Source organism: Aquila chrysaetos, chromosome 6 (assembly GCF_900496995.4).
Source record: "Aquila chrysaetos chrysaetos chromosome 6, bAquChr1.4, whole genome shotgun sequence".
Classification (NCBI taxonomy): Eukaryota; Metazoa; Chordata; class Aves; order Accipitriformes; family Accipitridae; genus Aquila; species Aquila chrysaetos.
Window position 1 is genome coordinate 13964270 of NC_044009.1, and position 16431 is coordinate 13980700.

General features: G+C 39.4%; 1 protein-coding gene across 2 annotated transcripts in view; it reads right to left on the reverse strand.

The window, feature by feature from the left end:
- The window catches only part of SPAG16 (sperm associated antigen 16), a 420853-nt gene that overhangs the window by 149281 nt on the left and 255141 nt on the right, over window positions 1-16431 (reverse strand). For both annotated transcript variants that reach the window (XM_030018160.1, XM_041124471.1), the window contains exon 13: window positions 13512-13638. In XM_030018160.1, the coding sequence (XP_029874020.1) occupies window positions 13512-13638 (127 nt within the window). The remainder of the gene's footprint in view (window positions 1-13511; window positions 13639-16431) is intronic.

The window sequence follows — 16431 nt, forward strand, 5'->3', positions numbered from 1 at the left end:
TTACAAATATGACTGAAGCCTATTAACGCTTTAACTGTGGAAACAGAAATACTTAGGCCCCAAGTTTCTTATGTGAAAAGGTTTGACTTCAAGTTATCCCATAGCCCTTCTCTGTGACAGTGGCACTGCAGGAGAGCCACAGAGACAATTTGGGGGTTGGTGGGTGACCATGCCTAACAAGGCATGTTCATGAGGTCCCCCAAATGCTGCAGAGCCAGTGAGGGCAAGTCTCTCCATTTCTTACTTAACCAAAGGAAAGCACAATGACCAGGACCAACATGGTTAGGATCATGGTTAAAATATAAATTGTGTGACTGTATGCAAATTTTCACTAAACACAGAAGGAAAAGAAAATAAAAATAACAAAAGTGTGTAACTGTCACAATTATAAACTTCAAAATAAATGGCAAGTAGAGTTAACCAAAGGGCATTTTTCAAGAGGTTACATACTTTCTGGGGCACAGGCCCTGAGACAGGTGGACATGCTACCTGCATTTCCAAAAAGCATTGAGTCCCAGACTCAACTTTCTAGGGTTCCATCTCAATCAGTAAAACCAGTTGCATGCCATTACTGGATGGGGCTGAAAAGGGGGGAGGGGTTTGGCAGCAGGATTGGGGTAGATCTTGGAGTGCCATGTGCATCCTGACCACTCCTGCTCTTCTGTGGCTTCTTGCTAAAGCAATTCTTTGTTGCTTTTGCACAAACCTAGTATAAAACAGGAGAGATTTAAATAAAAAGTAGGACTGTGATACAGTCATATCAGCATACATCATTGAGTACCTCCTTTCCTGTGAGCTTGTTCACAGTGGAAAATTGGACCATTGATATTTATTCTAGTCACCAACTGGGGAAGATTATGTACAAAGGCTTTGCCACATTGCTAAATTTTGCTTCTCGCCCATCAGTTTTCTCCCAGTGTTTCCAATCTGTGTGTGATAAATGTCTGATTTTTGAAAGATTATTGCTTCTCTATAAAACATTTTTGAAGAGAGGGAGAGGAAAGAAACAATCAGCTGAGTAAGGCACTGGCATGTAAAATACTATCATTTGCAAAATACTGGCCTGAAACCCACTTGGAGGCAGAGAAGCTGGGCTTGAGCCACAAAAGAGGAAAAACAGGAATGCGATAATCACATATTTATTTTTAGAGAAAATGAAAAGCTAAATAAACTGTAAAACCAGCATTTACCAGTAAATCCTTTCTGTCCTGAAAACCACACTGAGTGATGCAGGAAGTCAGTTCTCAGGGGATCAACTGGTGGTACCTTTTTGGCAGCGTCTCATTCCTCCTGTGTTGGTGCCAGGACACTAGGTCCTGAAACAATTAATTTTAGTAGTGCTGCAGCAAACTATTGCCAGAAGTCTGAACTTGAGAGACAACGATGCTGCTGCTGAAGCTTGTTTTTCTGCCCTAGCTCTGAAATCACCTCACAATTAAGAGAGGCTCTGAGATTGCACTCCTGAAAAGAAGCTGACGGACCTCAGCCTGCCAGGAAAGCAGGACAAGAAGCATCCAAACATAGCATCTGTGAAGGGATTAGTGCACTCACAATTGGATTTGGCGTGGGATAGTGTGTGTGACTGGGACTTATGGTAGGGATGAGGAATTGTGTGCTGACTGCTTTGATAAATGTGTATCCTTGAGGTAAGCCTAATTGTTCTAAGGAAAAAAAAGGAGATACCATTAAACACAGGAGGAGAAAACACACAGAGGAAGTTCTGTAAGCAATCCCACAGCACTCTGAGGAGAAGCTTGCCTCCCAATGAAGAGCCTGGGCAAATGTTACGATGCAAGAAAACCTGGCTGTTAACTAGAATGACACAGCAATTCACACCACTGATTGGAATACAGTCCTGCTGTTAGGAAAGTCCAGACTGGCACAGTGACAGAGACAGATCTCTTTTCATTGCTTCACATAAATTACAGCATGTAATTAGCATTGTACTCATTGCTGCTGAGTGGGGACACTTGGGGTTCTCAGGATACCAGAACAGACAGTTCTCCACAAAGTGAGTCACTACTAGTTTTGACAATTTCACAATTACAACACCATCGCATTACCTCATCTGCAAGACAACAAAAGAACTCCAATTTCTATAGGCAATACAAAATCCCATCAAGGTAGTCTACTGGAGCAATTTTAAATAGAATTGTACAACACAAATTAGGTGCTGCCTCATTGCTTCTCCTCTCCAATAGCCCGTGCTAATGTCTCCCAGTGTCGACATCAATACTGTACAACACCTGAAGCTCCTTCTCAGGACACCTGTCATACATTTTTCATTCCATCTCCACCACTTTAGCAACCAAGTCTATCTCTCGTTTGCATCAGTTTAATCCTTTCTACAGAATAACCCAAAAGACATGAGTGGAGAATAAGATTCCAGAAAGAGAGAATTGAATATGTTCATATTTTAGGACCTCAGCTGAATCATCTTTAGATTATTAGTATACAGCACACTGTGAGATGGCAAGACTCTTACTTTTTAATGTGGTTTTTTTCACGCCCCATGCTGCAGTCTACATCAACAAGAAAGGGTGAAAGGGGAGATGGAAAAGAGGGGAAGTGACATGCCTGCTACTCATAAGCAAATTCCTGGCTGTGTGAGGAAGAGAAGAAGCATCTCCCAAATTTTCCATCAGTTTCATATTAGACCAACCATGCTGCCTCTTAACATAAAATGTCCTCAACTATTTATCATGCTTATAAACGTGGAAGCTGAATTCAATTATAATCAGAGCTGCATTTTGGCCTTGGACCATAAAATGTGAACAACACCTCGCTGTGCTGTTGCCTTGGGGGTATCAGAGCATAAAACTGTTTTAAACCTGTGTCTATCTGGCAGTTCTCTGTACATTAAATATGTACTACAAAAATTCTATCATATGGGAAATGTTTGAAGTATGAATTACCACTGCAAACTTTTACTATCCATCGATGCTGCATGGGGCATCCTACTAAAAACCAGTTTGACAGCCTACAGCTTTTCCTTCAAAACTGGGACCCTCAACTGTTTTGCAGATGACACTTAAAATTGACTACTTAAGATTTCTTGAAGCAGCAAGAAAATATTTTTTAAGCAAATATTTTGCAAGCTCTAAAATTCCAGTTTTTTGAACACAGAGCTGAAGTCATCCCAAAGGTCTGCCTGCTTTTCGGTTCAAGCCATTTCCCAGACAGTATCTCTTTTGCTATTATGAAAAGGACATGTGAGCAGGAAGTCTAAAGAAGCCACCCACTGAGGCTGTGGGGAACCAGAATGGGAATAAATCTATACACAAGCAGTAGCAGTTAGAAGGGAATAATCTATACAAAGAAACAGATTGATTCACCACCACCATTTTGATTCAGTATTTACCAAACTGGAAAGCTATTTATTGAAAATATATTACTTACCTCACAAAGTTATTATTAGTAGAAAGGAAAATGATTTGTAAGGTTTGGGGTTTGTTTGGTTTTTAACAAATTTTTTTGAGAATGCGTAGCCACAGTCACCATGTCATCAGACTTCTGAAACTTAAGTTCTTACAGCTATGTCTGGCAAGGGACAGTGGAATACATGGTTTGATATATAACAGCTCATGCTTGGACTAGAGAGTCTAGTCTAAGCTTTGAATTTGAAAAGTAAAAACCCATCATAGCATATTCTGTGTAGACAAGTGTGTCCAGATGCCTTACTTCAACCTGACAGAACAGCAGCTCTGTACTTAGTAGCACATAAGAACAGCTTGTGGGGAATCCAGATAAAAGGAAAGATAACAAACAACCCACTCCTTTTCTTCAGCATAACATGGTAGAGCATTGTAGGTGTGCAGGTGGAGAGGTGGACATGCTGATCCACTAAGAAGACCCTTCATAAAAAGTTCAGGTCTATAATCCACTTTCCTCAATTAATATGCGAGGAAAAAAGATTCCACAATTAACTGTGGAAAGGAAAAAGAGCATTTAAGATGCAATGCCTTTAACTTAACAGACTAACAGATCTTTCTATTTCTCATACAATTCCCCCCCCCCCCCCGCCCCGCCTCATCAAGAATAGGATTTGGTTCTGAGCAAATGTGTTGAAGCAGAATCTAACTATAGAAAGCATAACAATTACTATCTAGAGAAAGCGTTTACAGTTGCTGTACACAGTAACTATTCATGGGAGCTCAGTTCCCCAAATGTCTATAAAGCTCACAATATTGGATGACTCCTAGATACCCCGACATGTATTTCTTTGATGTACATGCTTATCTGAATTCTGTCTCCCATGGTTTAATGAACTTCCCTGTGCACAGGAATATACATGTACTACAGGCAGAGGAGGTGCTGACTACAGCAGGTGTTTGCTTAGCAAATTTCCCCATCCATGCTTCAAAGTTTGCCTTAGTTTCTGATTAGGTTGCACATGCAAGCAGTATGGTGATAACTGAACTACATTTTTAACAGGGTCCAGAACAGGCTGTCTTCATACTTATGAACTATTGCACCAATTAGCTACTTTTGCAGTGATATGCAAGTTAGACATTTTATACTGAAAGATCTGTGGCAGAGGGTAAAGTATTTATAATAGAGCTTTCATCCCAAATGTGTTTCTTTCCCTGGCTTGTCAGGACATGATAGCTGAATTTCAGAGATGATGCAAAAGCTGTGACTGATTTTACTTCATATAACATTATGAGCACCTTGTGAAAAACCCGCAGTACAGAATACAGTCAGTATGAAACTCAGTAGTTCTCCATTCAGGGGAAGGCAAACAGTGCCTGGCTGTGTACCTTGCTTACGAGTGACTATTTTTTGCTTGTAGATTCCAAACTTTCTATCAGTTCTTAAATCCTCCAGTGTCACCTTCACTTGCGCTCTGTCAAAGGCAACAGTGTTAAGTGGTCTTTTGAAAATTTTCTGGCAAACTCCTTTGTGCTTTCCTCCCTGCTACCTTTCACACCTATAAACAACCATGCACCAACTTGACTGACCTCTGAAAATTTCCCCTTGCTTCTCATGCCTATAAAAAAGTTGCCAATAAATGGTCTGTGTAGTACAAAGCATTGTTTATGATGTTAAATAATAACATAACAGTTTCACTGAAATGTTGTGCTCTCTTTGGCTGAAGCTTCTGGCTTCTGATTTGGTTATCAGCTGTCTAGAGTAGAAGCATGCTACGGTTATATACCTTCTACTGCACTTCACACAATGGAGGCCTGGTCTGGGAAGAGAGGTGTTAATATAATATCAACTAAGTAAATTTAGCTATTATTTTTAATTAATTTAGGTATTGTGTGGCCAGTGGTAATCTGGTAGGAACATTATTACACACATACACACGCTAAATTGCTTTTTTACTAATGACTCATTTGTTCTATTCTTGCCTCTTTCAAAAAAGCGATTAAGTTGAAAATGACCTTTTGAAGATTGTACTTGTGGACCGATCTTTTCATTTTTAATTACTTGCTTGGCTTTAATTGTTACATTAGGTACTATTAAGAAAGCAGCCAGCTTCATAATCAATAATTTAATTAGAGTTTTAGGACCAAGAAGTCAATGCAAATGTTATTCTGCAGTCAGGCCTTTCCCAAAGCCTTTGAAAGAACTTTACTCCCATTTTGTTTCAAAGTGACATTGGCGACACAAAAATTAAATTCATACTTACTGCAATATATCATGCACACACTTTATAGATATACACAGGCAGCTGGTAAGAAGTTCAGATTCAGGTCAATCTATTTGCTGCCCAGACAGGAACACAGCCTGCTCCTCTTACTTCATTTCTAAATAATCAGTGACACAGCCAAATGCCATTACACCGCACACTCCTACAGAATCCGCTCCCTGTATAGCACGCCAGGAGCCACGCTATCTAAGTGTTTACCAAAATCTATAGCCAGACTTTTCCCCTGGCTAGAACTTAAAATATTTTAAATTTATCTATTTATAGCACTCTAATTACTACTAATATTCTAAGATAACCAGCAGCAACTGAAAACTGATGCACTCTAATTTTACAGCCGATGAAATCTGATTCAATCGGTTGTGAATTAATACCCTCCTCCATTCCACTTTTGCCTCTCTGCCTGCCCTTGCAAGTTTACAACACATCAGCATCAGTGATACATCACAGGGAGCTGTCACAGTGGAGCTGTGAATTGCATGGCCTGCTGCCTGGAATATGGATGTTCCTCATTTATAATTATAGGCATGTGTTTCACATGACTACATCACTCCAAAATGCCTTGCACAGAAGAAACCCCCTAGCTGGTAAGGCATGAGTAAATAGAAATTAGTGTGCTGAGACACACAGGGCCAAAACACCTCCCCATCACCTGTCCTTAGATTAGGGGGGACCATCCTGGGGAATGCAAGGGAAACACAGCACATGGATGAAAGAGAGCCTTAAACCAGAACAGAAGCTTTGATGAAAGGCACAAAACCTTGCAAAAGGGTGGCTGCAGTGACCTGCTAGGAGGGAGGGAGGCAGGCAAGCAGGTGTGCCGGGACGTTTGTGAGCTTGGCAGCAAACAGGAATTCAAAGGCCTATAGCTTGCTCGGGAAGGATCAGAGGACTGCTCTGACCATGGGAAAGGCAACAATAGGAGAAAGGAGCCAAGACTCGCTCTAAGACACACAGTAAGTTAAAACCAGGCCAGGCTGCGCTGCAAGAGGCCTTGCCTGAAGGGTGTAAGCTTCTGGCTACAGGAGGAAACTCGGGCAGAGCCCCTGGGGAAACCACGACGGTACAGGAACAAAAGCAGCAGGCTGCAGAGGACCCTGTTGCTCTCTTCTCTACTAGTAGCAGCTTAAATGACTGTTAACATCATGATGAAAAGATGTTACTTTAATCTAACTAAATAACTACATCACTGCCAATAAAAAGCCATTTATACATTTCACATGAATTGGGAGTCAAGCTGGATATTAAGCTTTAACATACAGAACCGTCTTGTCTTCTCAAAGACTTCTCCGTGAAATGAAGTAAGAGCGTAGCTTTTCTAGGTTGTGGAGGCAAGGCAGAGGAAGACAACGTGTTAAAAGGGGCTGCCTTCCCACTGGCAAAAGGACTCTGACATCCAGTGGACAGGCCTAGGCATGTCAATGAACAGGAACAGCTTAATAAAATGATAATTATAACCTCTTAAGAGCCACTAATTCACCCGGAGCTTTAGAATTGTAGAATCATAGAATCGTTTAGGTTGGAAAAGACCTTTAAGATTATCAAGTAAAACTGTTGAGCTTTGTAACAAGGTAACTTGTCTGATCTGAAACGTTTGGATCTCATTTAAACCTAGTTTAACGAGGAAAAAAGCCCATGAGTTCACCTGATTATACAGTTTGTTAAACTTTGAATTTAATGTTTTGATTTGGGAGCGAAGTAAGGAAGGCAAGAAAAAGGAGGGAGAAGTCAGTAATGGCAGGCCAAATGAAAGACAGAGTCATAGTTCCAGTCTGAGGGTTATTCTGGAGACAGCAGCCAAATAGAGTTTGAAGGGCAATGGTTTTCCGCCTCTCAGGAAGAAAAAAAAACCACAGCAAAAAAAGAACATAGGATACTTTCTTGTTTCCATCTGGGTCAACTGATCCAACTTGCAGAGTTATAGTCTCATTATTTGAAATACTTTATTTTAATCCACCTTCTTCCACAGAAGTTACTTTGGAGGAAAGTCACAATGTAGCATTTTTAAAAATGACAGTGACTGTATCAAGCTTTTTTCCCAATTATTTTTCAAGATTAGAAAGAAATCAAGACATTTTTCCCCAGCTGTCTTTTTAGTTTTGAAAAAATTGGCACTAAGTCTCTAGGAAAGCATTCTAAACAGATTTAACATAAGCCTCTTTAAGTTTTACTTTTGTCTTTTGTGATATTACTTCTTGGAGGAAACATAGTCTGTATTCATAGCTATTTGTTCTTGATTTCATATTTTACTGTGGCTCAAACTCCTTTTCATATTAAGACAGGGAGTTTTAAAATATGAACCCATTATTTACAAATATGTAGAACAGAATCAGGAACACAAAATTTGTTACACTTCATGGCAGCAACTGGACTTATCCTTGCACGTCCCCTATTAACAGCAAAATAATTCAATTACACTAAGAGATTAAAAGTTTGCATGGAAGGGTTCTTCATCTCCAACACAGACGACTTCAATCTTTGACTTTTGAAGAGGATTGACTTGAACCATAAACTGCCTGTCAAAGATTTTTTAAACGACCCATCCTGTCTATCCACTCAGCTCTTGAATTCATTTCTCAGGAGTTCAAAAGGGTTCAAATAAAACTGACAAATCCAATACCCTGAGGATATTCTGACTGATAATTTTGTGTCTAAGGTGTTTACTGGGGGATAAATCAACTGGACTAAGCCAAAAAACGTAAAGACGACCAGATCGGCTTTCAAAATACCTCCCTTTGGCTCCTCTGTGCCTGTCTCATATGCCTGATGCTTAAATAACTTGACATTTTTTCTGAATTTGCCTCGTGAATGCCCACTCCAAATGAACATAGGCATAAAAGCCCCCACCACAGATGGGCAGCATCCCTGCAAAGATCTGGGTGTTCCCACATACTTTAAAGCTACTGACAAAAAAGTTCTGACAAAATCCATGTTGAAAACCAAGTAGTCTAAAAGATAATTCATATTTCACTGGAAGAAACAAAAATAGAACAGGTTATTTTAGGGAATTACTGATTTGAAAATTACTACATTCTGACAAAATCAAAACTGAAAAATAAGTGGAAATTACTAGTTTGGAACAATTCCACTGAATTTAATCAAGTAAGAGTTAACTAGCTTTCAGGCACAATCCAGCTGCAACAGGAACCGCAGCAGGGCTGTCCCATGCCACAGACATCACACAGTGGGGGAAGATGGGCTATGTTGTGAAGGAAAAGATTGCAAGACTGGAGCTTAGATCAGCATCATTGTAATTATTCTACATCCATATAAAACACATAAGCAGCTAAGCCCTCACATTAAAATGCCGCACCACAGCTGGCATCTTTAGCAGAGAGCTCAAAAACTGGTGTACGTAAGTATTTATTGTCTGGTAGCACACAGTGTGAAAAGCCCTTTTAAATAGCCACTGTCCTTAAATGATCTGTATGCCTTAAATCAGATGCCTTTTACAAGACCGCAAAAATGCAAATTACACCGCACCAAATTCTTGGGTATTTACTCCACTATTTCTTTGAACTCGCAGACAGATCATTTCAGAATCTAAAGGTCTGTGGGGCAGATCACGAAAAGCCAAGAAAGAGAAGTCCCAAGCAAGCAGTATCTTACCACCACCACCTGTAACCACTCTGTAGAACAAGGGTGGCGGGGTTGCTGTGGGCTACAGGAAAGGTGGTGCCTGCCATGAGGGCTGAGCACCCACTGCCACTTCTCCCACCAGATGGGGCATTCATTTGGGTTTCCCTGCTGTTGCCCAGACCTAATCGCATGGAAACTTAAACTCTATCAAACCTTGGCTAACATTCAAAAGCCATTAGTAGAAAATGATAAGCAGACATCGTGAGTACAGAAGCCTCAATTTATTAGGAAATAACACTTTTAAAAGGACTGTACATAAGACCCTTTTTAATCCAATGCCACATTTAAAGAAAAAAAAACCTGCCCTAAAAGAACACCCAGCTGCCTCTCACTCTTTTCACTGACTACTTCTTCCTAATGTCTTTCTCTGAGTGCAGTGTGGCCCTAAAAGTCCAGCCTGCCCTACTATATAAAATGTGGCTGTACCACACTCACAAGCCATTTCCAGGGGCTGAGAGAACCAATTTCTTCATGCCCATAAAGAGATACCCCTGCATGAGCCTGGAAGAAGGCTCTGCCTGGACTCCTACTCCTCTCCTTTGCTTTCGGGCAGGGGGAAACTTTACAGCAGCCTTTAAGGAGTATGATGATGGCCACAGCCAGGTTCTGGCTCGATGAGAATGAGTTATCAATTACTGGAAGTTATTTGCTGCTGTTAAGACAGGATTTTGGAGAATGTCATTCTGTTTTTTCCTTTTTCCTCTGAGATTGGTGCCTGCATTATTCATCAAAGACCACACTACCTCGGAGCTTCTAACTTTTGATTGTGCTGTTCAGCCCACAAATTACTGTCAAGGATAAAATTTGATGCACAGAGCTAGAACTTGCATCTGGTCAGTGTTCTGCTGCACTGTCTTAACCCTATTTAAGTCATCTTTGACCCAAACAGTAAAAAGCTGACATGCTTGATGGCTTCCTGTCTGGATGTCAGGGATATTAGTTTGATAGTGGGGTGGGAATGGGATCCTTTAATTTGTGTTATATGCCAGCAGTCTTCTGCAAAAGGAATGCAGAAAAATAGGGCTCATCTTAAAATCACTGGACTACACTGCATGAAGTCAGAAAGATATCCAGGATAATTAAATAATTAAACGACAAACACTTGAATATCAGTGACCACCAAAATGGACAACAATCATCAAACAATATCTCAAATGCTTAGTATTTCACAAAATCAAATAGAAAAATAGAGCACTGTATGAATCTATCTTTTTACAGAGCTGTGCATGTGCTGAACTTTATTCACAAGAATAATATCACTGATGTGAATGGGACAGTCCAGTTAAGCAGACACACAAGTCTTTGCAAATCTTTGTCGGACGCATTCCTTAGGGCATTACTGCTAAATGCTGACATCTAAATGACAGTCACTGCACAACTTTTTCCAAAATGAAATATCCAGTTATAGAACCTGACATTTCAAAAATCAGAAAGCAGATGAGGTAGTTACTAAATCCATAAGTTTCAAATATGTAGTATGAAAAATTTGAGTACTTTTTTCCCCTCTATTTAATTATTTAAGTGTATAAATATTTGGCATTTTATCTTTCTGAGAAAGAGCAAAGATACAGCTTGGCTCAAATGTTATCCAGACAAATCTGACTAGCCCCAAGAAATTACTCATCAGAACATGGGAGATGCAGATGAGTGGCAGACCGCTTATCATGAGAAGAATTAACCCAGGCAGGTGAACTTGTACTCTTGGGGTCTCATGTTCTTTTGCACCTCTCACATTTATCATTGGACACACTTTGCAATTCATGAGTGGAGATGCTCACTCTGATGTGTCAGCGAGAAAATATTCTGGTGAAAAGCCAGAATATGCTTGTCTTTCTATGAAACTGGCATAAAGAGAAATAAATTCCACAGCTTATCTTGGCATGAAAGCCATCAGCTTTACTGGCAAGAAATTCCTACCAATGAATTGCAGCCTCAGTCTCATACATCTAATCTACTGGGAGTCTGGCACGGCATGAGTATGGTTCCTATCCAAATCCAACACCAAGTCCATATTTTCTCCCACAATGTTTGGAAAGAGCCATAATCATCTAAATAATATTCATCCTTCTGTGTTCTCATTTCCCTATAGGCAATACATATCTTAGGTTTAAAATTACAGTCAATGTGCTGTAGGTTTTTTTGAACTACTAGATCTGACCCTATATTATCCAGAAAAAAAAAAAAAAAGAAAAAAGAAAAAAGTAAGGCCATGTGTTTCCAAAATCTGAAGGCTGCCTTATAGCTTCAGCTCAGTAATTACAAAGATTTATGTTCCATTCTGCCCCAAATCCAGAGCTTATTGTCCATTCAACTTACACCGCTTTTACTTACAGTTCTCTGCATCCATTATCTTTAATAATAAAGAGCTGACTAAAGTTAATGATTGAAGAGCAAGATGTGATTAGTAATATGAATCTAATTTATGAGAAAACAAATCGGAGTATGATTTTCATGTTTCATTAAAATTATCTTAAATGTACTCCTTAATGCTAATTGATCTCACAGAGGTGAGAAAATATTCTATTCCAAATTAATGGGAGAAAAATAATTCATCTTCTTTCTGGAGGGAACATTTAATATCATTCAGTATTTAGAGGGAGACAGCATCTTCACAGTGATTTCACCACTTAAAGTGACACTTCAACGTGGGCACGTGTCCGAAATCTGCAAGATTTCCCACTGAACAGGGAAACAATTCAACAGAATAAATACACAACAAAATGCCACGTACAATGTTTTCTTTTCACAACAGGTCTTTCCTATCTTAGCAAAATTACCCAAAGCTGAAAAATGGTGCTGGTGAAAGAAAATTGAGCAGGCTTTTTCCATAAGTTTATCAAAGAAAAACCCGTTTGTAATTCTGTTAAATTGCTATGAACACAAGATTACCGAGACATATGCAAGATAAAGTTCCCTGCAGGATTTATTGAAAACAAAACAAAGCAGAAATCTATTTTTCCACTGAGTTTTTCACTTTTGTTTGCATTTCAATATTTTTTTCTCTTTTTGAATTATTCATATTTGGTTATAAAATATTTTTACAAACCAACACATTTAAGAATGAGTCTTGACTGGCTTCATTTTAACTTGTGCTTTAAGCCCAGGATTATTATTAAATGACCTTCTATATAATCTGTTTCTATGGTCCATAAATAGAAATTGCCTAATGAGAATCTCAAATATTCCACTGTCATTTTCGTATCAGTTTTTCTTATCCTATGTTTGTATAGCTCTAATGACAATACCTATTACAATACTCTAATTACAATACCTAATACACAGCAATAGCTCTTTGCCTCCTTCCTCTCAAATCCCTTCCATGAATACAACCTTCTTTATTCTCGGCCGGAATCTTGTATCTTTACACTGTTTGAGAAATGCAAAGTGACCGTAATACCAACTGAAGTAGCAACTTGAGAATTTCAAGAGTTGCTCTATGAGAAATACCACAACAGCAGCAGTAATTATTGAATTTTCTGATGAAAGAGAAAAAAATTCCTCTTGCCTTGTTCTTGTATTCTACTTGAACAGGATTTACGTATTTGGTCTACAAAGCAGCAGGGACAAATACACTCTCCAAGGTAATAAATCCATTTATACCTATACCAAAGAATGAAGGTAGAGAAGAATAAAGGAAGAGATGCAGAGTTTCTGACACTACCTACAGTGATATATTATGGAGATATTCCATGAGAAATCAGCAGTGAGTTCTGGGCGGGGGGCGGGGGGGGTGAGGTGTCCCTTCTAGAGGAAGAATAAACATATTAGACTTCTATGCAGCTTATGTTTCTCCTATGGCATTTCCCCCCATTTCCTTTGTACGTAACGTAAAGGACATGCCAGCACTTACAAAAGAAGCCAGACAAAACTGACCTACAGCTGCTCTATCTACTGAACTCATTCAGCACAGTGTGCAGCAATACAGTCTTCCAGACCCAGACCATTAGTTGCTAAAACCAGCACCACCTAATTAAGTCTACCTGTTTATTCAGTGATCTCGGCACATGTCCATTTCTTGCACTGTGAGGACTCGGTCATTTCAGATGTCAAGGAAATGTTATATGGTGATATTTTTGGTCAGAAGATAATAGCTGTGTTAGTGAATATTCTATTGCCACATCACCCTTACTGTCTATTTACACTGGCATTCATTTTTCTCACACCATACATGTCATCACTTCGCTTGAATTCAAGAAAGACCAAGAAAAAGACTGCTTACGGTTCTGGCATCCCAGAGAGATAAAGTCTTGTCAGCAGAGCTAGTGAGAACAGTGCTGGAGAACGGAAGAAACTCAATGCTATTGACTGAATCTTTATGGCCACACATCGTATATCTGCATCTCTCACTGCAAAAGAAAATAACAGAAATACAGCACTTGCCATTCAGGATAATAAGAACAAGAGACAAGTTTAGATAAATTAGTAACGCATTGCGTGTATCTTTCCTAGCCACTCTTTAGAAAAAATGAACATTGACAGCTATTCATCACCCAAAGAAAATAAAAAAAAACAAACCAGTTAGTGTTTGCTTCCCAGTAATGAAGGCTATAGTGGGAAGCTAAAAATAAATGGAGAAGCAGGTTTTAAAAGATTGAATTGTAAGGAGCAACAATGAAAGCACCATTTCGTGTTTCCTGGGTGCATCCTCAAAAACCTTGTTGATGTAGAATTTAAAAGGAACATGGATGAAAAGGTAGGATAGGGACAGCACCACTTCCTTTTTAAAGATATCTTATTCCTTCTTGCTTACCAAGGGTCTAAGAAATCTATAGCACCATGCCAATATGCACCTTGAAGAAAGCCAGACAGTGCTGGCAGCCTGCCTTTCTTCTCAAGGTCTGCAGAAAGACTTATGGAAACTAAGTGATGTCTGGGAGTCCTTCACTGAGGGTAAAGTCTTGTCACTGTGGACACCCAGGAGGCCTTTTCCCTACAAAGAGGTCTCTTGCTATGCATTAGCCCCACCAGTAGCCATTATAAGCTGTAAGTTCTTAAGGCAGATGTGAGGAAACAGAGGTGAACCCCAAGCATCGAGGTCTTTACCATGAACTGACCACAGCTCAGATGGAATTACTCTGTGACATGGTTTGGGAAGTTCTTTCAAGGCTGAAGACTTCCAACTATCCCGCCTTCTCCCAGCTGATCAGCTATGAATACCCTAGAGGTTTTTGGTTTGCTTTCTTATCTTTTTGTTTTGTTTTCTTATCTTGTAATGAGTTAATTTCTGAGACAACACTACTGATCCTTCTCAGTTCAGGGTATGAACCTGATACAGATGGAACACAAGACGGGAAGCTTTTCCCATTGTAAGGAACAGAGACACAACCACTATGACACTGCTGTAGAGAATCAGTTCGCTCACAAAACAGCTGGAAGTTGGCTATATAGCTATGATCTTGTAAAACCTTTTTGGCTTCTGTTTTGTTTTCCGTGTGCACACCAGAGAATAATGTTCCTTAAACCAGAGTCCAGGAGAAGAGAAGGAAGAGCCCAAGGGTGGCTTACCAGGACAATACAGAAGGTAACAAACAAATCTGGGATTATTCAAACGGAACAGAACAGCAAAGGCTTAACTCCTACACAAGGATGTCAAGAGGGGAGACGATTGAAATGAACTGGCATTCACCACTCATTATGGCTGTATACAAGAGTTGTCCATGCTGATATGGGTTTCAGTCTATGATTTATTTAGATATACATGAAACTTCATGAATTTGCAGTGTTTGTATTGTTATATCCTGTGAAAACATACAGGTAGGTGAGCATACCATGGAAAAACCTAATCAATGTAAAGTCAGTAGCAGTTCTGTCCTCTTTGTTCAGCTGAGTCAAAAATAGTATGAAAAAATAAAAGCCAACAACTAATCATAAATTATTACAGCTTTCAGTGAGAGCTCAGAATTTTATTCCCTGCCTATGTGATTCTGACAGTAGAAACACACCTCCCCTGAGCTGGCTGCTGAATATATCATTGGGGCTTGCAAATTAGATTACTGGGTGTCTCTTAATGAAGAAATTTCTTACAATATTTATTAAGGAAGCTGTCAGCAGAGGGAATTAAAGATGTGATTTTTTTTTTTTTTTTTTCTTTTCTTCCTGCCTGTGTGTCACCAGAAGACTCTTGGAGCTCTTGCGGGTTTTGTATCAACAGCACAGAAGATCAGTATCTGCAGATCAGATACAGTCCAGTAGAGCTAAAGGGTTTTGATGGACACTACCCCTGATCAGTGATCTAACAAAGTGACTTCTCAGACCTATTTTAATGCCTTGCCATTTCCCAGACTGAAATGCATATGCTGCACTGAGCTAAGCACCAAGCCTGTCCCCACAGAAGGGATAGTAGAAGGGAGATAAGTTATTTCTGAGTAGAAATATTATCCAGGAAATATATTTCAAAGGAATATTAGATTCCACTGGTATCATTTTACAGAATCTATGTTTTTCTATTATAGATAATACATTATACTATTCAGTTTTATCTGTTATATAGACTACATGTGTTATTTTATCACAAGGACTCATTTTAAACTAGTCATAAAGTATTGTGGCTGTTAGAGCTCGGTGCACAAGATATCTGATATTCATGATCACTTGATATATGACAATAAAATAACTTCAATAAAATAATTTTTTGTTTCACAGTCTCATGGCAATGTTTTACACCACAGAATATGCCTTTTTCATCTCAGATCATATACTTTTATTTGTGTATAGGTATGCCATTTTTTAAAAGTGACCAATGATCTCCGGCTTGCCTGTTACAGCGTAAGGACTTTGAGTCACCAGTTTCTGACAAGCAAAATCCTGCTGTGTATTTTTGTGGGCACTTATTAGTTTTGAAAACACAGACAACTTTACATACCACAGTGTGACAGTGTTCCACTAGAAGAAAATGGGGTATTTTCCTGTAGTAACAGGATGTATGTAGACCCTTTTCAAAGGCAGGAGGAGAATAACATCTTCAACCTGCTTGAGGGGGCTTCAGGTGAAAGAACACAGGAAGAGGAAGGAAAAGAAAAAAGAATTTTTTGTTTGTGAGTCTCTGACATAAGATATGGACCATCCCAGCCAGACAGGGTGCAAGAACAGGCTTGTGAGAGATTAATTAGGTGCCAAAGCAGGAAGGCCCATTCAGAATC